Source organism: Sebastes fasciatus, chromosome 3 (assembly GCF_043250625.1).
Source record: "Sebastes fasciatus isolate fSebFas1 chromosome 3, fSebFas1.pri, whole genome shotgun sequence".
NCBI classification, from domain to species: domain Eukaryota; kingdom Metazoa; phylum Chordata; class Actinopteri; order Perciformes; family Sebastidae; genus Sebastes; species Sebastes fasciatus.
Genome location: NC_133797.1, coordinates 41,117,892 through 41,143,037, shown reverse-complemented (window position 1 = coordinate 41,143,037; position 25,146 = coordinate 41,117,892). Strand labels below are relative to the sequence as shown.

At 43.2% G+C, this 25,146-nt stretch overlaps 1 protein-coding gene across 1 annotated transcript in view; it reads right to left on the bottom strand.

Moving 5' to 3' along the window:
* The window catches only part of LOC141762920 (uncharacterized), an 80,403-nt gene that overhangs the window by 38,007 nt on the left and 17,250 nt on the right, over positions 1-25,146 (bottom strand). Inside the window, exons 9-19 of the mRNA XM_074627089.1 lie at positions 23,355-23,528; positions 16,472-16,645; positions 13,474-13,647; positions 11,434-11,474; positions 11,204-11,259; positions 10,630-10,676; positions 8,939-9,156; positions 7,081-7,337; positions 4,644-4,760; positions 4,370-4,514; positions 1,058-1,468 (exon numbers count right to left, since the gene is read on the bottom strand). Of these exons, the coding sequence (XP_074483190.1) occupies positions 1,058-1,468; positions 4,370-4,514; positions 4,644-4,760; positions 7,081-7,337; positions 8,939-9,156; positions 10,630-10,676; positions 11,204-11,259; positions 11,434-11,474; positions 13,474-13,647; positions 16,472-16,645; positions 23,355-23,528 (1,814 nt within the window). The remainder of the gene's footprint in view (positions 1-1,057; positions 1,469-4,369; positions 4,515-4,643; positions 4,761-7,080; positions 7,338-8,938; positions 9,157-10,629; positions 10,677-11,203; positions 11,260-11,433; positions 11,475-13,473; positions 13,648-16,471; positions 16,646-23,354; positions 23,529-25,146) is intronic.

Sequence of the window (25,146 nt, the reverse complement as noted above, 5' to 3'; positions counted from 1 at the left end):
CTCACCACTTAACCACTTGAACGCCACGCACATGGTGTACACGACTTCCCGTGTTGTAAACACGAGCTCACCAGTTTCACTTGAAGGCAACATCTGTTCCAGATAAGAGGCCAGAATCTTTCCGTTGCCTTTAAAAGGTCTTTGTCCGCACTGTTAATGACAGTTGTTGCATTAGAACAACTGTCTTTGTCACAACAAAAAGCTCCTATCTATGTTTCAGTTGAGGTCTCATTTAATAACAGCATCTGTCTGTTCTAGTTCATGTCTGCAGACACCATCTCTTAATGGAATAGTTTCACTGCTCAACATCCATCCAATGAGTTTCACTTTGGTTCCATCACAGTGTGACGCCTTTTATCCAAACTTATTTGTTTTGCAATGAAATCTTTATTGTAGGCACAAGTTACAGAAGGTCTACTGACGAATAAAATGACCAAACAAACACAGATCTATAGATTATCAAGGGCAGTTATGATATTCATCCATACCCTTATTGCTATTTGTAAAATGGTCTTTTGTTGCAGCTGTGAAGTCTGCGTTGATTAGCAGTAAGAGACAGTAATAGGGCCGTGTGACCAATGACAGTATCTTCACTCTAGCTTTAACACTGAGCTGCTGCAACCTAAAAATCACAAGTTGCGTTAAAGAATTTAGTGGCATTAAAACAAATTTGCATTAGCACGTTATTATCACGTTAACTTAGACAGCCCTAATGAAAACTAAATTAATAACTTCCAAAAATTAGCAATAAGAAGACGGTCCCAAAACATATAGAAATGCCATGAGCTCTCTATCACAGGTCTTTATCACCGACAACACATCAGTAGTTATCACAAGTAAATGATTATAAAATCTTGAGACCAAACCACAAGAGCTTGAAAATGAATTCACTTTTCCCCCAAACTTCAGTGAATCACCTTCAGAGTGAAAGTCCACACAGGCTTCCACGACAGAATTTATCATTTAAAGACAACAATAAGTGATGTGAGTCTCTGAAACAGCCAGATATTATAGAGATTCATCATCACACTCCAGCATCTTGCTTTTGCTTCATCCTAAGTTCTGAAAACCCACGGATCCTCCTTACGGAGAGCAGCGATCAGGAATTTGCTGGTTTCAGGTCCCTTTAGTCGCACCGTGTCGATCAGGTCTCGTGCTTTATCTCTCTTGGTTTTTGTTCTGATTGACTGCATTTCACCATCGCTTATAACACGACGTTGAAGGAGTTCATCCAGAAGCTTGTTCAGATTAGGATCAGACATCCCGTTTACAAACTTTGTTCGAACCCTCAGCAGCCTCTCCTCTGGTGAGACGTTGTCTTCTGGTGAGACGTTGTCTTCTGGTGAGACGTTGTCTTCTGGTGAGACGTTGTCCTCTGCTGCGACGCTGTCCTCTGGTGGGACGCTGTCCTCTGGTGGGACGCTGTCCTCTGGTGGGACGTTCCTCTGAGGGATTTCCATTGTTAGATCTGAGAGATAACCACGGAAAAAAACAACAACCACTTTTAAAGAGCAATTCAACTGAAATGAAACGTCATGTTTTGTACAGCAACATGTCTGCTCTGTCAATCAGTTGTTCTGTGTTCAAAAGCAGAAACCAAAAGGGAGTGTTACGTCCCAGTAAGGTCTAAGCAACATGAGCCGGTGGTATCAGGCGTACCGTAGCCGTTTATTGTTAAATGGTCAATTAAAATGATAGAAAACAGGCTGCAGGCAATTTACCAACAAAGTTGCAGCAAACAAAAGCGAACACAAGTGTTGACATAAAATGTAAATTAGGAACAGACTTCTAATGGCGCCGAAATCAATAACTCAATAAAACAAAAACGACTGCAAACTAGAAATTAGGATCACAGCTGAGCTGGCAAACAACTCAATATAAACAAGAAATAAAACTCTATTTTAACTACGCTAACACTAATAATCCAAAACACACAAGTGGCAGCCACCTCTTTAACGAGTGTATCTACACAGAGGAAGGAGCCGGGCCAGCCTCAGCAGTTTGGAAACCTGCAAAGATAGTTAATGCTAGGCAGACCTACCACTCTGATTAGTTTTAAAGTTACGGAGCCTGTAACAGGGAGACATTCATATTTGATTTTTTTTTGGTTTCATGATTCTTCTCTGTGGTGAGTGCATGTTCTCCCCGTGTTGGCGTGGGTTTACTCCGGCTTCCTCCCTCAGTTCAGAGACATGTACTGTCGGTTAGGTTAAATGACGACCAGGGTCAGAAATGAACTTTTTTCACTTCCTGCCACTGTGGCAGGTAAGTATATTTTTGTTCTCTGCCACTCAGAAACTTTATCTGCCACTTTTGAAATCAATGCGCTAAATGAAGAAATAACATTTTAGATCTGATGTCATTCAATGTTCGATATATTTTACATAAAAAAACATTACATGCACGGTAAATTACAGTGTTTGAATTACACCGTAGCTTCTGGGGCTGGGAGGGTACTGTACTCAGTACTGTACTGTACTTTGTTATTGTCATCTGTAGTGGTTATTTGTGTTGCACCCTTAAAGAGACATGACTCCATCTTCCTTTTGTCAACTTTTATTCTTCCCGGTTCTGTTGAAGTTATCTTTACACGAAGCAATCAGAACCGCTCGTGTGGCATAATCAGTCATGTGTAGGTTATAAAAGAGAACCATTTCTTGGGTGTAATGCAAGTGAAGAGAGTTTGTAATGTTTCATATGTGTTTATTAGAAGAAAGAGTTCAATGTGGTTATAATTTAGGGTACAGTGTTATTTATTGCCAGTGTCATTATTAGGGTGTTGTGCCAGTAGATCGCCAGTAGGTGGCAGTGTCGCTACAGAAGCCGTGTATGTGAAGGGAGCGTCACAGGGAAGTCTCGTGAATACGTGAGATAAGGAGAATCTCTGTGTACCAGATAGAAGCAGAATACACTGTGTAGCGATGTCAACCTAAAGCATTATTTTACATTTTGCAGGACATCTTAAATAAATGTGTAGCACCAGACTGAGCCTGTGGGACATCATTCTGTGCACCGCTACACTCGCACACAAATGTAAACAACAAGCACGTTCTCTAATCGCTACTGCGCTGACTGAAGACATCGTCACACTCTGAACTTTGACCTTTGCGATAATAACATTGCGCTGACTGATGACATCACATCCCTCTGAATTGACTTCTCGGTAATAACATAAATCAGATAATAGTGTGGTGTAGTGTAGTGACAACATTTACATAAAAACACACAATTGCTTTGATAAAAAAAAAATCTTGGTAAGTTGTTATGAAGTTTAACAGGTCATAATTCCCTCTTTAATATCTAATGTTTACTGATGTGAAAACATCTCCTACAAACAACTGGATTTATTCAAGTTTCTCACCAAAAACGTAATTTTACTAGATTACATTTGAACACATCATGATAACGTTGTATTTTACCTTCACCCAATAGTCCTTTTGCTGGGCAGACCGTGAATGTCTCATAATAATAACTCAATGGCACCTCCGTTAACGTGAGCAGCTTCGTTATTTATCCAGTCAGGACTGTGCTGCTAATGGCTGCTAACAGCTAACGTTACTAACTCTCCTCCTGATGATTTCACCCGCCACTGCCAACAATTTACCCACATTTTGGCGGGTGGCGGGTGCTGATTTCAGACCCTGATGACGACTCTAAATTGCTCGTAGGTGTGAATGTGAGTGTGCATGTCTGTGTGTGTGTGTGTGTGTGTGTGTGTCAGCTGTGTGATTGACTGGACACCTGTCTAGGTGTTCCTCACCAATAACAGCTGGGATCAGCCCTCTAAGGATAAGCCGTTACAGATAATGGATGGATGGTTTCATGAAGGAGCCCTCTATTAACCCGTCGGTATACCACTAGTTCTGTTTACATAGATGAAGAGCTTGTTTCCTTAAGCTGGGGACGCACAGACCCGACATCAGAGAACTAGCGGTGATGAAGGCTGACTGTCGCGTCGCCTCACGTCGCCTTTGTTTTGGCCGACAAGTCGCACTCCAACAAACCGCAAAGACGACAGCCGACGGTCAGTTAGCTCGTACGTTCTGCTCCTGTGAGAGGAAATAACTCTCCACACCAGCAGGCGGCGGTAGTCTGTATCCATCATTCAGAAAGGGAAACGGGAAGAGCGAGGACGGAGGATATACAAGCCGTCGTTATGATACGTACATGAAACAAAGCGGACCATTTTCACACCACTCTCATTCACCACTTAGCTTCATTCCAGATGTTCATGTCGCTGTGAGAATATGGTACCGTCGGGTATCCACATGTTGACGTTGGTAGAGTAGTGTAATGTAATGTGTTCGTAGCGAATGAGAAATAATCCTGATCTCAAAATTTATCCAAATAATAAAAAGGTAATTTTTACCTGCTTGAAACAGATCACGTCTCCAGACGTCTCCTGTCCTCTCTGGATTCCGGACCATCAGAGTCACTTCCTGTGGGATTGTAGTCAGGATAACTTCAAATGTCGGATGGTAATTTGGTCCATAATTTGAGCGAAATGATGCACGCTGAAAACCAGAAGCATCTCGTCATTTTCAATCTTGTTAAAAATGTTTATCTGGTACTTTCTTAATTGTGAATCTATTTTCAACATGCGGCCAAAATTATATTCATGATAATTCTGCGACTTGACTCACATCAGGTTGTATTCTGAAGCTCCCAGGTTCACAGTGGACACTGTAACTTTGACCAAAGTTGAGAAAACAGTCGGCAGTGTTCGGGATGTACGTAGCACCTTCTTGTTGGGCCTTAACCTTCAGAAACAGAACATTTTTAATATGCTGTTAATGCTCATATTGTCGATTGTATTTATAGAGTACACGTAAAAACAACAAATGACCAAAGTGCCTCACAGAGCGATGAGAATTAGAACCAAATAAAACACAGAAATAATTAAGAGGATGCAAGTAAATTAATAAAAGTGTAGAATAAATAATTCTGGATTAAAATCCTCAAAACATGACAGCATTGCACAGAAGTCAAATAAATAAAACTAAAGACATAAATAAAAACAGAGTGTGACCAGTCTTCAAGGTGACTACTGACAGACTAAAGGAAAGAGACGGGTCTTAAGACAGGTTTGAAGTTATCACTGGAGGAGGGAGATGTAATGGTGAGGGGGAAACTGTTCCTCCATTCAGGACCAACAACCTAAAGAGCCCAATCAGCGCGGGATTCTAACTGGGAGCGGTGAGTCAGCAGATCTGAGGGGTCTGGAGGTGGAATAGGGGACCTGGTTTCAGTCCATGCAGAGCTTTAAAAACAAATCAAAGAACCTTAAAACCAACTCTGTCCTTCACTGGTAACCAGTGAATAGAAGCCAACACACCAGTGCAGGGAGATATGGTCTCTCTTCCTGCTGCCAGTAATGAGTCATTTTAAACCAGACAGGCTGTCTGGCTGGAACTTTGTGAGATCTTTGGTTGATCAGATTTTAAACTAGAATCAAAGATAACAAAGATAAACCCAGATTTCTTGGGTGGGAATTTACATTTGATGACAGAGGCCTAAGAGTGTTGATTGTTGTGTCTGCAGGGCCAAAGATAAGGACCTCAGTTTGATTCTGGTTTAGTCGCAGGAATCTTTTTGCCACGGAACATTTTGCATCCTCAATGCACTTCACAAGGGAGTAAAAACAGCACGGGTCACCAGGTTCCAGTGGGACGTACAGCTGGGTGATGAAAATAAAATAGGGCCTAATATGGAACCTTGTGGTTCTCCGTATGAGATGGTGCAGAGGGAGAGGACACTTCATGCTGGCCCACACTAACAGATGTTTCAGATCTAACCAGATGTGTAAAATGTGAGAGAGCCCTCACATAACCACATGTTGTGTTAAATTGAACAGGTTAGTTCCTGTAGTGTTTGGAGAGAAACAGCAACAGCACACACTAACACATTCATTCATCAACAACAACTAAACACAGAAATCTCTCTAAATCTCTGAGATCAGACGAGACTTTAGTGTAAACCAACATGGCCGACGACGGGCAGGAAGAATCAGTGATGTTAGTTTTTACTTCGTAGTGAACATTGAGGAAGGATGGACGGATGAAGACACGGAGACACGTTAAATTAAACACTAATCAACACGTTGGTCCTCCATCTCTGAGCTCCATCTCACCATTACTTTATGCTCCACGTTTAGCATTAGCTCGTGCATTAGCTCGTGCATTAGCCCCCGCCGCCATGACGGCGGTGGTTGTCCTTCCTTCTTCAGTCAGCTTGGTTCTCTATTGGCTGTCGTTCTTTCCCGCGTGACTGCGTCACACAACAGGAGATCCCATCACAGATATTTAACATGTTTAATATTTACCATTTGAAACCGGTGTGACCAGGATGGACTTCAGAGCCGATCGGGGGATGTAAAGAACACTCTGAATATACCTCACACCACAGGAACATCTGGAAAGATCATCTTTAGAAGCATCAATCAATCAGGGCTTTGCTGACGACGGTCAGGAGGAATCAGGACTAAACTCAGCTGATTCATGTGTAGTGTGGACCCGGCATCAATCAGTTCTAACAAAGGCTGATCTGTCTTGGGGGGTAGGAGGACAACCACTGAAGAACATGTCCCTCCTTTTCAACACCACTGATGCAACAAGTGTGTCGCAGCCGTGTGCATCACTTTTTAATTTCCCCTGGAAACAGTTTCCCTCGTCGTCTGTGCTTCGTGCAGCAGGTTTCTGTATTTGTTTTATTCCCTATTTGCAGGATTTGTTGTCACGTTGGTGAAGATGTTTTCTTAATTTGCTTGTAAAACACAATTAAATTTAGTGTGCTTGCTTGTGTTTTTTAAAAGTTCTAGTTTGTTGAGCTCTCATGGCCACCGTACCTTTAGACCACTGTTTACTATTTACACCACCTGGTGGAAGGATCACGAATGACAATGGCAGACAGAAAGGCAGCGCCGAGAGCAAAACACAGAAAGAAAAACTAAAAACGAAAACACAATCTTACCACAGCATGAGGGTCATAAATAAAAGGAGCAATGTGTGACTGACAGGAATCATCTTTGTGGAAATAGCTGAGTTCTGGCTGATGATGAGCACATATGACAGATGGCTTTACCTTGGTTACATCGACGTTGCTGTTCAGCAGAAAGACATGGAGTACTTGATGTCTTATCTTGGGAGGTCGGAGGAACAGCAGAACTTGGCCATGTATCGGCCATAAGAGGTTCCGAATCGTATCCCAGATCAGGCCAAAGGCAGAGAGGTGAGAGATCTTCACAACCACATGAGTGTCTGTAATCTCCAGCGGCTCCAAGATGCTCATTCCATCATCAGAGATGTGAGCGACAGAAAACAGGCCATCACAGAGCAATGCTGTGAAAGCAAAGAGCTGTTCAACTTTTGTTTTAATGCTAACAGGTTCATCTACCCAATTCATTTCTTACCACTTGCCACAATCTATTGCCTCTAACTCTGGAGCATCCCGAGGATGTGCCACTTCACCTCTATTCTTTACCTAGTTACCTCCTTCCAAGGCCAAGGGCCTTTGTTGTGCATAAAATCCATTCGAATTATATATATATATATAAACTGGAAAAACAAACTTTGGAAACTTGTGTTTGGTGGATTATTTCTCTGTTGTTCCACTGCTAATGGTCATTGTATTTTACATGGTTGGAAAGCCTGTTTATTTACCTTCGCAATGATGTCCAACTTGTAAGGATCATGCATTTGTGGGATGAGCAGCACAGCTGATTATGTGGGTAGCGCCCAAGAAAAATTTGCCAAAATGCTCTAAACAGTGTATTCTCATAAGGCTACCAGGAAGCCTGCAATGACTGCCCTTCACCGTCAGGCCCGTTTGCGCTGGTGTCAACAACACAGACAATGGAACCTGAACATGTGGGGGAATGTCATGTTCAGTGATGAGTCCAGGTTCTGTCTGCCAAAGTTGGACGGCAGGTCAAAGTATGGAGACGACGCGGAGAACGCTATGCTGATTGTTGAACCGATGGAGTAACAGCTTTTGGTGTGGGCAGTGTCATGGTGTGGGGCGGTATCTCCCTCTCTGGCAAAACAAGGCTTGTCATCATTGAAGGCCATCTCAATGCAGGGAGATATCGGGATGAGATTCTGCAGCCAGTGGCGATCCCATATCTCCACAATCTGGCACCTAACTTCATCCTCCAAGATGACAACGCTCGCCCCCACAGAGCCAGGGTTATCACAGACTACCTCCACAATGTGGGAGTAGAGAGAATGGAACGGCCTGCCAAGAGTCCACACCTCAACCTAATTCAACACTTGTGGGATCAGGTTGGGCGTGCTGTACGTGTTAGAGTGACCAACACAACCTCGTTGGCTGACCTGCAACGAATCCTGGTTGAGGAATGGAACGCCATCCCACAGCAACGTGTGACCAGGTTGGTGACCAGCATGAGGAGGAGGTGCCAGGCTGTTGTGGCTGCGTATGGATCTTCCACCGCTACTGAGGCTCCTGACGGTGGATTAAATGAATGAAGTGTAAAATAGCCAATATGTCATGTTTGTTCCTTGTTACTGATAGAGAGTTCAATCATCCAATCCACCAAACAGCTCAAAACAAGAGTCAATACCAACAGGAGAATACATTGTTTACCATTGATGGAGCATTTTGGCAAATTTTTCTTGGGCGCTACCCACATAATCAGCTGTGCTGCTCATCCCACAAATGCATGATTCTTACAAGTGGGACATCATTGCGAAGGTAAATAAACAGGCTTTCCAACGATGTAAAATACAATGACAATTAGCATTGTAACAACAGAGAAATAATCCACCAGTATATATGTATATATATATACATATATACTCTATATACTCTATATATATATATATATATATTCACACGTCACCTAATGCAGCTAATTCCAACAAAGTACACATTAATAAACATTTTTGCAATTTTACTGATTCGTTTTGAACAATGTCTTTACCTTCCTTTGTGTCACAGTGTTGGAGGTGGAGCTGACGGAGAGCAGCATCCTCAGAACACTTGATGTTGAACAGCGGCCCTGCAGCCATTTTGCCAGCTGATTGGAGGAAGCTCTCATCCCATTGGACGGTCCTGTACAGTAGCTCCGCCTCCTGAGCCATGACGAACACCAGTCCAGTCAAAGCACACTGGAACACACCTGGACCAGGACACCTGAAGCTGTAGGACAAAGAGGGCCAAACTGATATAACAAGCATTTATTGGCCTGTTAGTCTCTCTCTTTTAGTCGAGGCCTCAGCAAGGAAACGAGGTCGGTTGGGATATGACATGCTTTCTTTAAAGTTGGTGGGACATATCACCACCATCCACATCTTTATCTGTGCTTATAAACTGGAGCCAAACAGCTCCATGTTGAAATCTAATTTCTGATGTTGAGGTTGAACCACGGCCTGCTCCTAGGCAGGATGCTAGCGCAGAGTTCGTTAGTTTGCTGCCACCTCAACCCAAACCTGTTGAAGGAAAAACAGAATCCTTTTTAAGAGGCAAAGCCTGTTTTAAAAAGAACGTTATCACTTATGTCTGCATACTTTTTGAAATTAAATTGAATGCTTTTTAAGACCTTGACAGATAAGACTTAATACCCTTTAGGGCTAGGTGATATGTTAAAATCAATATCAACACATTAATAAAGACAATATTACAATACTGGTATGTATGTCCATATATCAAGCATATGCAAATTCACATATAAACTAGTCAAATTATTCTTGAATGCAAACTTTATCTATTCAAAATGAACCTTAAAGGGAGATTTTTCAATTATTTAATATTCTTATCAACATGGATGTGGACAAATATGCTGCTTTATGCAAATGTATTTTTCATTCACATATCTGGAGGTCAGAGGTCAAGGGACCCCTTTGAAAATGGACCTGATAGTTTTTCCTCAAACAGCGGACCTGCTCCGGAGCAGGTTATGTTCCAGATAAGAGATCAACACATATATAAAAAGCATCTCCTACTGACCAATCAGAGCTCGGTGAGCAGATCGTATGATAATATTACACAAATATGAAGAAGTTAGAGTCATAATCAGACTAAAAACAACACAGTTTAAACTGACTGATGCAGGAAGGACAGCTGGCTGGATGCTGTGGAGATTATCTTGCTGAACAAAACGTGTCAGTATCATAAACGTGTGTTTACCAAACAGCTGATTTTCTGCAATAACCCAAACCCAACGGAACAATCCCATTGGCTGTTAGTGGAGGGAACCAGAGTGATGCTAACTTCCTGTTGGCCTACATAAATACGTCATCCCTGCAGCGCTCTACTGGTGATGTTCATTCCTTATTAAACTCTCATAATTTGGAAACCTCAACTTTGTGAAGGATTCAGTGGGAGGAAGACGTGGGGACACGGTTTCCTGATGAAGTTTAGAAGAAGGCTTCAGATAGGGTACATTCCTCTTTAATCTCCTGACGACATACAATTATCCAGGTCAAAGGTTTTACATCGTCTCCACTGGTCTAAAGTAAAGCTAGCCAAGTCCATGTCTGGTGTGGATCCTGTGTGTGACCGATGCAGGCTAGCACCAGCCACCCTGTCACAGTGAGTTGGTTTTGTCCAAAACTAAATATAGTTTCTGGCAATCAATATTACACACTCTGGGTCCAGAGTTTATACGATTACCTGTATGAAGATTCAGCTGTCTGCTCAGGTGAGAAGGATGTTGGAGCCTGGAATCAAAAAAGGCACAGAATTAGTTATTTTAATAGAAATAGCAACTTGTCTTAGTGTTTAATAAAGTGATGAAATACTAGAGCCACACTGTCAATACTCAACTCAAGCACCCTGTATGAGTCAGAGAGGAAATGACTTCAATGGACAACAGAATGACACAGAAGGAACTACACCAAGAACATGGGTCTCAATAATCACCATGTATTTAGCTCCTCATTTACTAACACACCAGCACCAGCACCAGTACCAGCACCAGTACCAGCACCAGCTCCTGGACTGATGGTGGTCCTGCCAGCTACGAGAGCTCAGAGGCCAAGTTTAGTAAATAAATGATAGTTCAGTGATCTTCACTCCACACTATTAACTTCTGCAGGTGAATGCAGTCTAAGTCATTAAATGAATGTCTGCCTGCAGGTGTAATACACTACAGTTCTTCAGTGGTAGATCCTTGATAAATGTCCAAGTAAAGTCATCAATGGTTTAAACTGGAGGATTTCACACCGTACAACTGCTCCTTTCTCACCTTTTCCTCGTCCTCAGGTAGCTTTATTCCCTCATTCAGTTTGACATCTGAGTCCCCTGAAAGTGAAAGAGAATATTGATGAATATTCTTCAAATAGACGTGATCTTAACAGCTGGAACAAAGATGGACCTGAGTAACAGTTTTGTTGTACAATGAGGACATTCTCATTTTAAGATCAGATGTGAATGTACAATAGTTTGATGAATGGGGGAAGTTGTTTCAATACTCACATTCTTTGTGTCTGGCAGCTCTGTAGACCTTCATGTTGATCCTGTAGAGATCAACACAGACCCAAAAGTTATAGAACAAGTTTAAAATAATTGTCCGTTCTTTGAATTAGCATTAATCTATCAGAATTAAATGCTTATCATATCTGCACCATGAAGACTACAACTGACTGCTGATAATCATGTTCTGTGTCTACATTAAAGGAAATAACTAGTCATTAGTCTCGATCCAACACACATCCAAAGAAAACACAACTAACTACACTTTTCACTCGACTGTAAATTCACACGTCTGTAAAAACATTGCTGACTGACTGTAAAATGTTGCTTTGCATTATCAGGTTGCTTTTTGTTGTTTGTGGAAGAATGAAAGAATGCAGAGAAGAAAAGAAACATAGGATGTGGGGGGGGCAGTAGCTCAGTCTGACGGCTCTGGAACCGGAGGGTCACCGGTTCCTGTCGGGGGGCCCCGGACCCCCAAACTGCTCCCCGGGCGCTGTATAGTAGCTGCCCACTGACCCTAATACTAGGATGGGTAGATGCAGAAGGTAACTTCACTGGGTGCTGTGCTGTGTTCGATGTACTGTGTGACAATATCAATTACACATTTACACATGAAAAAGAGGAGAAACTGCACTCAGTGGGAGAAATCCCTGATTTGTTGTGCCAGGTGAAGCTTCCTCTGCAGAGTGACAGTTCTCACCCAACAGTGCAGGAACCCAAGGCTCGGTTCCCAGTAGAAGGACCTCTGGTAATTTGGCTGTGAGGGTTCTCATCCTTGTTGCTGCACTAGCAACTCTTAAGCTTTGTTTATACTGACGTGAGACGCCGTGGCGAGGGCCTGCGTAGATGGCGAGCACGCTACGAGCATACACAGAGGCGTTTATGCTCAGAGCGTTGTTCACTGCAGTATGCTCCGAAACACCAGGAGGCGTACAAACAAGATATCAAGTGTATCAGCAAGAAGTCAACGAGTGGTACCGGAGAGGAGAGTAGGTTGCCTGGCAACAATAGTAAACACCGACGTACGTACCGCCAAACATTACATCTGTGTACTGTAATTATTACTGTGACCTCCTGACCTCCAAGTCTAAACTACTTCCTGTCTCTCGGTGCTTCCCCTCGGGTCGCTGCTCTTTACATCAGACCTTTTTATCTTTAACAAAACGATCTCTCAGATTCTTTCACAGCCTGCAGCAGAAAACCTCTTTTTACCCAGAGTGAGGAATATTTCATTATTATAATATTTAATGTCATGTGACTGTCTCTGTGGACATGTGACTGTCCCTGTGGTCATGTGACTGTCCCTGTGGTCATGTGACTGTCCCCGTGGACATGTGACTGTCCCCGTGGTCATGTGACTGTCCCCGTGGTCATGTGACTGTCCCTGTGGTCATGTGACTGTCCCTGTTGTCATGTGACTGTCCCTGTGGTCATGTGACTGTCCCTGTTGTCATGTGACTGTCCCTGTAGTCATGTGACTGTCCCTGTGACTCTCCCCGTGGTCATGTGACTGTCCCCGTGGTCATGTGACTGTCCCTGTGGTCATGTGACTGTCCCCGTGGTCATGTGACTGTCCCTGTGGTCATGTGACTGTCCCTGTTGTCATGTGACTGTCCCTGTAGTCATGTGACTGTCCCTGTGACTCTCCCCGTGGTCATGTGACTGTCCCCGTGGTCATGTGACTGTCCCTGTGGTCTCTCAATGAACACTTGTAGAGATGTCTCTACAGGCGAAGCTGCTCGGCCAGTCTTCCCTCGAAGGCGTCCATGTTGAAATGAAAGACAGCGCACACGGCGTGTTGTAACAGAAATTCAAAACTCGCGGAGCCTTCGCGCATCACGCAAAAGCCGTGGCGACGTAATTTTCTGCCGCATGCACCTCACGCCGGCTTCACTACGGCGAGCATAAACCAGGCTTTACTGGTTGGTTGTCCACACAGTGGAGCTGCAGGGATACCCCACGGGAGTAACACACTGACTGCTGAGTGTTTATTGCAATACTGCTGGAACCAGCATGGACCGACTCCGACCCTCTACTGACCTCAGAGTCTCCAGTCTACAGTGTGGACTCTCCACAAGATCAGACAGCAGCTTCACTCCTGAATCCGGCAGCTCGTTGTCTCTCAGATCCAGCTCTCTCAGATGGGAGGGGTTGGACTTCAGAGCTGAGGCCAGAGAAGCACAGCTGATCTCTGACAAACTGCACCACTTCAATCTGAATAAAGAATAAATGATGTAAGTTTAGAAGACAACGTTCCTGCTTGAAATCATTCAATGTTTAATAATGTGTTCAGAGCTGAAGAAGGTTTAGAACGTAGAAGTTTAGAAAATGTAAACTCCAAACACCTGAATCCAACAGGATGCAGGTTAAAAACTGTAAAATACAAACAGTGAAACAGAGCTCTCATTAATATTAATGACAACGTGCTGCTACTTCAATAAAGACGTAGTGACTTCACGTCTTAGGTTGTTTTCACACTTGGTCCCTTTCAGCCCTCCAAACGAACTCAGAGTGATGAGTCAGCATTTTTTGCACATATGTGAACACTCCAAAAGGACTCAGACCCCTCTGAAACGAACCGAACTCAGACCTCCTCGGGAGGTGGTCCGAGTTCGGTCAGATTCAAGTCTGCGTTGCGGCTCGCTTAATCTGTGCATTGTGAACACAAAGCGCTCCAGGTTCGCTTGGCCTTTTGCCATTGTATTTAAGCCCTCTAGAGTTGCCGTAGACAGATCACACGCGCTTGTACACTTACGCCTGGAAAAACAACATTAGGTGCATGCTAAAGCTCTTAATTGCATCCCCGTTTCCCTCACTTGCGTCTTTTCCTTGCGTCTTAGTCCCCCCCACCAGGGAAGCATGGAGAGACGCAAGGAAACCATGTCACGTGAAGCGACGTCCGTTTCTGATGACAGCAGCAGCTGATCACATCTGGATCAGCTGTCAGTCAGCTTTAACAGCTGTTTGTGTCTGAACTGATCTAATACTAATAAAGACAAGTGCAAGCTGCAGTCTGTATTTCTACTGTGGACTGCTTAGAGGCTCAGGAACCATCTCTACTGGCACAATAACTTTATATTATTTATTCATTATTAGCGTCTATAGTTATTGATATTCTGATTGTGAGCTCATTATTTAATAACTCAGAATATGACTATGGTGTTTTTTGAACACTGGACATTATTTATTAGGCTAAAGGGAAAATGTAAATGATGTATATCAAACCCGACATTCAGGAATTATCAGCCTCATGTGACTGAATGGAAATGAGGATAAATGATGTAAAAGGTGTTTGTTGCTGACAGACAGACTCTCCTTCTCTCTCTGACTTTAATAGTTTCATTAATAAAAGTTAACGGGGGAAATAACAGATCATGAAAAGACAAATCTTTCTAATGAATGCAGAGAGTTATTTTAAGTCAGTTTGTCAGGTTATATAAACCCCTTTAAGTGACTCGCTCCTCCAGCAAGCCTCCTCGATCCTCGATCCTCGCTCCTCGATGCACAAATAAGGGCTTTGGAACGCTGTTCAATATGGCCCACCAGAACAACTTCCGGTTCAAGCGAGGATCGAGGAGCGAGGAAACGAAAATTACTGTAAGAGCTTTGGCATGCACCCACGGAACCATGGCAGCTTACGCTCACGCTGCTTTATTTCCTCATTCATTCAGTCCGTATTAAAGCGCGTATCGAAGCGCATTCATTAGCGGAGGTTCATGTCTGAGTTTAAAGATATTAGTTTGTTACTAAGGACTATCTAAAGTTACAGCTTTTATGTGCGGTCAGTCATTTCTTTGAACACCGTTTTTTGCCCTCACATTTAAATCTATCACAGCATCAAGTCCCCATCAGCTCAGAATAAAACCTCGGCTTGTCCTTCTTTTGCAACGTTCATTTTTATAACACTGTGACTGAGACAGCTGTCAATTAGAGCAGTATGAAGCTTAGACCCGTAGGATCAGTAAATAATGATCTCTATCACTCCTGATGTGTTTGGTCGCACTGATGGAACATAATAATATTGTATATTATCTGTTAATATTTCTGAGTGAGCAGGATGGTGGTGCAGCTGCAGAATGAGTTTTTTTAAATAGGCTGTGTATAGTGAATGTGTTTTAACAGCATTTCAGTCACTGTTTAAATTTACTACATTTGTTAAAGTAGCTGAAATAAAATCATTAAAAAAATAAACAAATGCAAAAATGAAATTAAAACTTCAACTTCTTCAACTATAGTGTGAACAGAAAGAGGACTGAGGCCCCATTAGAGCTGAAGTGGACCAGAAACAGAACTGAGTCCTCTTTCAAATGAACTAACAATGTGAACACAAACAGAACTGAGTCCCTTTTCTGTTGGTCCCCTTTTTGGTCCAATTTAAGAGGACCGAGTTTGGTTTGTTTAAAAAGGACTCTATGTGAAACACCCTGAAACTCTGACAGCTCCACCAGTGGATCCATCTATACAAACTCATGTTGAGCAGCCAAACACAAATAAGAACCACAGAAACTGATTCAAGATTCAACTCAAGATCTCAAAGTTTCTAAAGATGTCAAATATGTCAGGATGGATTTTGGGGGGAAAGTGAACAAAAGATATTTTAAGATAAGACATCTACAACATATATATTTTAGGAACAGTGGAGTCATAAAATCAGAGCATCTTCAGTTTAAACTCCTCAGTCAGTAAAAGCATCATATAGCTTCATAAAATGTATAGAAAAAACAAATAGTGATTATATTTGTTATTGTCTGATAGCTGAAATAGAGATTATTTATTTATTCTTTATATTTATGTATTTTTTATAATTTATTTTAACATGATGGAAGTCAGGTGTTGTGATATATGAAGGTTTTAAATGTGTAGCTCAACATTGCTCTGCCACAGTCAATGGACTAAACCACTGAAGGAGAAAATGGACTTTAGCATTAAGATACTCAGTATGGATCAGTATAATATCAACCTTATGTCTGCAGTTTAGTGTCACCACAACTTTCACATCATATTAATCTCAGTACACAAGTAAAAAATGGTGTCTGACCTCAGAGTCTCCAGTCTACAGTGTGGACTCTCCAGAAAACCAGACAAAAGCTTCACTCCTGAATCCTGCAGCTTGTTGTTACTCAGCTCCAGCTCTCTCAGATGGGAGGGGTTGGACTTCAGAGCTGAGGCCAGAGAAGCACAGCTGATCTCTGACAAACTGCAGCCACTCAATCTGAATAAAGAATAAATGATGTAAGTTTAGAAGACAACGTTCCTGCTTGAAATCATTCAATGTTTAATAATGTGTTCAGAGCTGAAGAAGGTTTAGAACGTAGAAGTTTAGAAAATGTAAACTCCAAACACCTGAATCCAACAGGATGCAGGTTAAAAACTGTCAAATACAAACAGTGAAACAGAGCTCTCATTAATATTAATAATAATAATAATACATTTTATTTGGTGGCGCCTTTCTGGACACCCAAGGACACCTTACAAGAATTAATTAAAACATAGACAGATAAAACAATATAAAAACAACAGGACATGACAGAGACATATTTGTACAGACACATAGGATGGGTGATGATGAGTGCTAGAGAGAGTATGCCAGTTTAAACAGGTGGGTTTTGAGGAGGGATTTGAATGATGTGATATTTTCAGACTGCCGGATGTGTGGGGGGAGTGAGTTCCATAACCTGGGAGAAGAGCAGCTGAATGCCCTGGCTCCCATGGTGCTGAGGCGTGAGGTGGGGGTAGTCAGAAGTCCGGCTGATGATGAGCGGAGGGAACGGTAGGGGGCGTACTCCTGGAGCAGGTCTGTGAGGTAGGTGGGGGCGAGGTTATGGAGGGCTTTGTAGGTGAGCAGAAGGTTTTTGTAGTCGATCCGGGATTTAACAGGGAGCCAGTGCAGCTGGATGAGGATGGGGGTGATGTGGTCGGAGGATTTGGTGCGGGTGATGATCCGGGCGGCAGAGTTCTGAATGATTTGGAGTCTGTTGAGTAGTTTGATGGGAATGCCAGAGAGGACAGCGTTGCAATAGTCGATTCGGGATGTGACAAAAGCGTGAACCAGGATTTCAGTGCTGGAGTGGGACAGGGATGGGCGGAGTCTGGAGATGTTGCGGAGGTGGAAGAAGGCAGTCCGGGTGACGTTTTTTATGTGGGATGTAAAGGAGAGGGTGCTGTCCAGGGTGACCCCAAGGCTCTTGACGTGGTTTGAGAATGAAAAGCCATCAATGGTGAGGTTTTGAGCAATGGTGGGTTGAGATTTGGAGATGTTGTTTTTGGAGCCGATGAGCAGGGCCTCGGTTTTATTGCTGTTTAGTTTTAAAAAGTTCCTGCTCATCCAGCTCCTGATGTGTTGGAGGCAGGCGGTGAGGGAGGCGGGTGGGAGGGCAGCAGTGGGTGTAGTTGAAATGTAGACCTGTGTGTCGTCGGCATAACAGTGGAATAGGACATTGTGATGACGGAGGATAGTGCCGAGAGGAAGGAGGTAAATGATAAACAGGAGTGGACCCAATACTGACCCCTGGGGGACACCCAGGGAAACAGCGGAACACCTTGATCTGTGATTGTCCAGTTTTACAAATTGTTGTCTGTCGGTGAGGTATGAGGAGAACCATGTGAGTGCAACACCAGTGATACCAATATCAGTCAGACGTGTGATGAGTAGTGGGTGGGAGATGGTGTCAAAGGCAGCAGTGAGATCGAGGAGGATGAGGATGGTAAGCAATCCAGAGTCAGCTGCACGGAGGAGGTCGTTGGTGATTTTGACCAGGGCTGTTTCAGTACTGTGTTTGGGGCGGAAACCAGATTGGAAGGGTTCATGGAGGTTGTTTGAGTTGAGGTGGGACTGAAGTTGGGCGGCGACCACTCTCTCAAGGGTTTTGGAGATGAAGGTGAGGTTGGAGATGGGCCTGTAGTTGTTCAGATCAGCTGGGTCAGCACCGGGTTTTTTGAGGGTTGGTGTAATTGCAGCAGTTTTGAGGGTGGCGGGTACAATACCAGTGGTGAGGGAGGAGTTAATTATTCTTGTGATCATGGGGGAGATGGAGGGCAGACAGGCTTTGACGAGGATGGTGGGGAGGGGATCGAGCTGACAGGTAGTGGGTTTGGCTTTATGAATGAGCTCAGTGATGGTTAATTCCGTTGTGGGTGTGAAGTTAGAGAGGGTGCTGATGAGCAATTGGCAGGAGGTTGACATCCAGGGTGGGTCACATGGGGAGGTGCAGGATGAGGCCAGCTGTTGGTGGATGGTGTTGATTTTGTTTTCAAAGAATTCCAGAAAGGCAGTGCAGTGATCAGTGGAGGTATTTTGGGGGAGGGTTCTCGGAGGCTGAAGAAGGTGGTTTACTGTTGAGAAGAGGGTTCTGGTGTTACCTTGACCGGTACTGATGAGGTTGGAGTAGTAAGAGGATTTGGCGGTGGAGAGAGCGTTCTTGTAACGGTGGAGGTGTTCTGTGTAGAGTTGGATGTGCACTGAAAGTCCAGTCTTTTTGTATAACCGCTCTAGTTGACGGCCGGTGGTTTTGAGATGGCGGAGGTCAGGGGTGTACCAGGGAGCGGTGTGGGTGAAGGAGACTGTGCGGGTTTTCACGGGAGCCAGGGTATCCAGGGAAGAGGAGAGACAGTTGTTGTAGTGATTCACCAGTTCAGCAGGGGAGGAGGATGGGGGGAGGAGTTAATAAGGGTGATGAGATCTGTGGGGTTGATATGCTTGATGTTTCTGAAGGAGATGGTCCGTTGCTCTTTTATTTTGGATAGGGGGGCGTAGATTTCAAACAGGATGACTTTGTGGTCAGAGATGGGGAGGTCAGCATTAGTGAGGTTATGAGGGGTGATACCAGTGCAGCAGATTAGATCAAGTATGTGTCCTTTGTTATGGGTTGGGAAATTGACATATTGGGTGATATCTAGACATTCAAGGAGTGAGGTGAAATCATTAGTAAAACCAGAAGAATTGTCAATGTGGATGTTGAAGTCTCCTAGAAGGATGACAGTAGGGGACATGGCACACACAGAGGTTAATAATGCTGACAGTTCAGTGAGAAAGAGGGCAGAGGGCTTTGGGGGTCTGTAGATGGTGATAATGATGATGGGTGTGGAGCCTGTGAGTTGTATTGCTAAGCATTCAAAGGTGGAATGAGGGGGGACGGTGACTGTACAGACTTTAATGCTGTCACGATAAAGTACAGCAAGACCGCCCCCCCTCCCTGAAGCACGGGGTTTGCTGGTGTAATTAAAGCCAGGTGGGACAGCTTCATTGAGCTGGGAGAAATCATCTAGCTGTTGCCAGGTCTCAGTGAGGCATAAGAAGTCCAGTTTGTTGTCCATAATAAATTCATTAATCAGCAAACCCTTGCTAGTGAGGGATCTAATGTTAAAAAGAGCCAGTTTTAGACAGACCAGTGGTGCATAGGTGGCTGCTTTGTGCAGGGGGGACAACACACTATGATTGACAGGACGGGTGGCAGTGCGAGTGGGGCGGGGCTTAGTGGACCAGAAGGAGGGAATGCTTGTGTTGTTGTTGTTGTTGTTGTTGTTGTTGTTGTTGTTGTTGTGCTTGGTGGACTGAAAGTTCCGTCTTGATCCACGATGCACGTATCTGGGTCGTTTGAGGATGTCCCGATGTGGAAGCAGAGCTGGAGGGATCGTGTAGTGGGATCGGAGAGACAGCAGCTCCGTTGCAGAGTATTTCAGCGGCAGGGTGGCGCTTGTGACGGTGAAACACAGAGCGATCCAGATGAGGAGTTTGATGCCCAACATGATGGAGTGGAGAGTTGTCTGTAATCCAAGAGTTTTGTAATCCAGATGATGATGATGAGGCTACGAAGCCAGCCAGGTAGAGGTGGAGCGGTTGAGTGTGTTGGCTGTAGCCGTAGCGCTGCAGGCTACACCCGGGCGAAGAGACCAAAACACGCCGCTGAGACGTGCAGCCGGTTAGCAGGTTAGCTGGTTAGCCAGTGGGCGAGACCACACACTGTGCTGTGAACCACAGGATCACTTGGAACCCAGGAAAGCAGGCAGGATAGGCAGCAGACAGCCCCGACCAGGCGTGTGCCAGATCAGGGAATCCAGCCACAGTAAGCACAGGGGAGACCCGACAGTCCCATACAGGTGGGCCCCTTTACCGGCGAAATTAGCTCCAAGCTACCGGGTGTAAAGTAAAACACAGTAGCGCCAAACACACATGAACAACCAAACTCTTGCACTACTTCTGCCAAGAAGCAGACAGTCTAAGCACTATGCAGCAGACAAGTTGAAGCAAAAACAATCAAATAAACCACTGAGGAGGCGCGGCAGCAGCTTGCCAGCGGTCCCTCTCTCCTGACCAAGAGATAATATTAATGACAACGTGCTGCTACTTCAATAAAGACGTAGTGACTTCACCTCTTAGGGTGTTTTCACACTTGGTCCCTTTCAGCCCTCCAAACGAACTCAGAGCGATGAGTCAGCATTTTTTGCGCATATGTGAACACTCCAAAAGGAATCAGACCCCTCTGAAACGAACCGAACTCAGACCTCCTCGGGAGGTGGTCCGAGTTCGGTTCGATTCCAGTCTGCGTTGCGGCTCGCTTGATCTGTGCATTGTGAACACAAAGCGCTCCAGGTTCGCTTGGCCTTTTGCCATTGTATTTTAGCCCTCCAGAGTTGCCGTAGACAGATCACACGCGCTTGTACACTTACGCCTGGAAAAACAACATTAGGTGCATGCCAAAGCTCTTAATTGCATCCCCGTTTCCCTCACTTGCGTCTTTTCCTTGCGTCTTAGTCCCCCCCACCAGGGAAGCATGGAGAGACGCAAGGAAACCATGTCACGTGAAGCGACGTCACATCTGGATCAGCTGTCAGTCAGCTTTAACAGCTGTTTGTGTCTGAACTGTACTAATACTAATAAAGACAAGTGCAAGCTGCAGTCTGTATTTCTACTGTGGACTGCTTAGAGGCTCAGGAACCATCTCTACTGGCACAATAACTTTATATTATTTATTCATTATTAGCGTCTATAGTTATTGATATTCTGATTGTGAGCTCATTATTTAATAACTCAGAATATGACTATGGTGTTTTTTGAACACTGGACATTATTTATTAGGCTAAAGGGAAAATGTAAATGATGTATATCAAACCCGACATTCAGGAATTATCAGCCTCATGTGACTGAATGGAAATGAGGATAAATGATGTAAAAGGTGTTTGTTGCTGACAGACAGACTCTCCTTCTCTCTCTGACTTTAATAGTTTCATTAATAAAAGTTAACGGGGGAAATAACAGATCATGAAAAGACAAATCTTTCTAATGAATGCAGAGAGTTATTTTAAGTCAGTTTGTCAGGTTATATAAACCCCTTTAAGTGACTCGCTCCTCCAGCAAGCCTCCTCGATCCTCGATCCTCGCTCCTCGATGCACAAATAAGGGCTTTGGAACGCTGTTCAATATGGCCCACCAGAACAACTTCCGGTTCAAGCGAGGATCGAGGAGCGAGGAAACGAAAATTACTGTAAGAGCTTTGGCATGCACCCACGGAACCATGGCAGCTTACGCTCACGCTGCTTTATTTCCTCATTCATTCAGTCCGTATTAAAGCGCGTATCGAAGCGCATTCATTAGCGGAGGTTCATGTCTGAATTTAAAGATATTAGTTTGTTACTAAGGACTATCTAAAGTTACAGCTTTTATGTGCGGTCAGTCATTTCTTTGAACACCGTTTTTTGCCCTCACATTTAAATCTATCACAGCATCAAGTCCCCATCAGCTCAGAATAAAACCTCGGCTTGTCCTTCTTTTGCAACGTTCATTTTTATAACACTGTGACTGAGACAGCTGTCAATTAGAGCAGTATGAAGCTTAGACCCGTAGGATCAGTAAATAATGATCTCTATCACTCCTGATGTGTTTGGTCGCACTGATGGAACATAATAATATTGTATATTATCTGTTAATATTTCTGAGTGAGCAGGATGGTGGTGCAGCTGCAGAATGAGTTTTTTAAATAGGCTGTGTATAGTGAATGTGTTTTAACAGCATTTCAGTCACTGTTTAAATTTACTACATTTGTTAAAGTAGCTGAAATAAAATCATTAAAAAAATAAACAAATGCAAAAATGAAATTAAAACTTCAACTTCTTCAACTATAGTGTGAACAGAAAGAGGACTGAGGCCCCATTAGAGCTGAAGTGGACCAGAAACAGAACTGAGTCCTCTTTCAAATGAACTAACAATGTGAACACAAACAGAACTGAGGCCCTTTTCTGTTGGTCCCCTTTTTGGTCCAATTTAAGAGGACCGAGTTTGGTTTGTTTAAAAAGGACTATATGTGAAACACCCTCAAACTCTGACAGCTCCACCAGTGGATCCATCTATACAAACTCATGTTGAGCAGCCAAACACAAATAAGAACCACAGAAACTGATTCAAGATTCAACTCAAGATCTCAAAGTTTCTAAAGATGTCAAATATGTCAGGATGGATTTTGGGGGGAAAGTGAACAAAAGATATTTTAAGATAAGACATCTACAACATATATATTTTAGGAACAGTGGAGTCATAAAATCAGAGCATCTTCAGTTTAAACTCCTCAGTCAGTAAAAGCATCATATAGCTTCATAAAATGTATAGAAAAAACAAATAGTGATTATATTTGTTATTGTCTGATAGCTGAAATAGAGATTATTTATTTATTCTTTATATTTATGTATTTTTAATAATTTATTTTAACATGATGGAAGTCAGGTGTTGTGATTTATTAAGGTTTTAAATGTGTAGCTCAACATAGCTCTGCCACAGTCAATGGACTAAACCACTGAAGAAGAAAATGGACTTTAGCATTAAGAGACTCAGTGTGGATCAGTATAATATCAGCCTGATGTCTACAGTTTAGTGTCACCACAACTTTCATATCATATTAATCTCAGTACACAAGTCAAACATGGTGTCTGACCTCAGAGTCTTCAGTCTACAGTGTGGACTCTCCAGAAAACCAGACAGGAGCTTCACTCCTGAATCCTTCAGCTTGTTGTCACTCAGCTCCAGCTCTCTCAGATGGGAGGGGTTGGACTTCAGAGCTGAGGCCAGAGAAGCACAGCTGATCTCTGACAAACTGCAGTGACTCAATCTGAATAAAGAATAAATGATGTAAGTTTAGAAGACAACGTTCCAGCTTGAAATCATTCAATGTTTAATAATGTGTTCAGAGCTGAAGAAGGTTTAGAACATAGAAGTTTAGAAAATGTAAACTCCAAACACCTGAAGCCAACAGGATGCAGGTTAAAAACTGTCAAATACAAACAGTGAAACAGAGCTCTCATTAATATTAATGACAACGTGCTGCTACTTCATTAAAGACGTAGTGACTTCACCTCTTAGGGTGTTTTCACACTTGGTCCCTTTCAGCCCTCCAAACGAACTCAGAGCGATGAGTCAGCATTTTTTGCGCATATGTGAACACTCCAAAAGGAATCAGACCCCTCTGAAACGAACCGAACTCAGACCTCCTCGGGAGGTGGTCCGAGTTCGGTTCGATTCCAGTCTGCGTTGCGGCTCGCTTAATCTGTGCATTGTGAACACAAAGCGCTCCAGGTTCGCTTGGCCTTTTGCCATCGTATCTTAGTCCTCTAGAGTTGCCGTAGACAGATCACACGCGATTGTACACTTACGCCCGGAAAAACAACACGGAACCATGGCAGCTTACGCTCACGCTGCTTTATTTCCTCATTCATTCAGTCCGTATTAAAGCACGTATCGAAGCGCATTAATTAGCGGAGGTTCATGTCTGAGTTTAAAGATATTAGTTTGTTACTAAGGACTATCTAAAGTTACAGCTTTTATGTGCGGTCAGTCATTTCTTTGAACACCGTTTTTTGCCCTCACATTTAAATCCATCACAGCATCAAGTCCCCATCAGCTCAGAATAAAACCTCGGCTTGTCCTTCTTTTGCAACGTTCATTTTTATAACACTGTGACTGAGACAGCTGTCAATTAGAGCAGTATGAAGCTTAGACCCGTAGGATCAGTAAATAATGATCTCTATCACTCCTGATGTGTTTGGTCGCACTGATGGAACATAATAATATTGTATATTATCTGTTAATATTTCTGAGTGAGCAGGATGGTGGTGCAGCTGCAGAATGAGTTTTTTAAATAGGCTGTGTATAGTGAATGTGTTTTAACAGCATTTCAGTCACTGTTTAAATTTACTACATTTGTTAAAGTAGCTGAAATAAAATCATTAAAAAAATAAACAAATGCAAAAATGAAATTAAAACTTCAACTTCTTCAACTATAGTGTGAACAGAAAGAGGACTGAGGCCCCATTAGAGCTGAAGTGGACCAGAAACAGAACTGAGTCCTCTTTCAAATGAACTAACAATGTGAACACAAACAGAACTGAGTCCCTTTTCTGTTGGTCCCCTTTTTGGTCCAATTTAAGAGGACCGAGTTTGGTTTGTTTAAAAAGGACTATATGTGAAACACCCTCAAACTCTGACAGCTCCACCAGTGGATCCATCTATACAAACTCATGTTGAGCAGCCAAACACAAATAAGAACCACAGAAACTGATTCAAGATTCAACTCAAGATCTCAAAGATTCTAAAGATGTCAAATATGTCAAGATGGATTTTGGGGGGAAAGTGAACAAAAGATATTTTAAGATAAGACATCTACAACATATATATTTTAGGAACAGTGGAGTCATAAAATCAGAGCATCTTCAGTTTAAACTCCTCAGTCA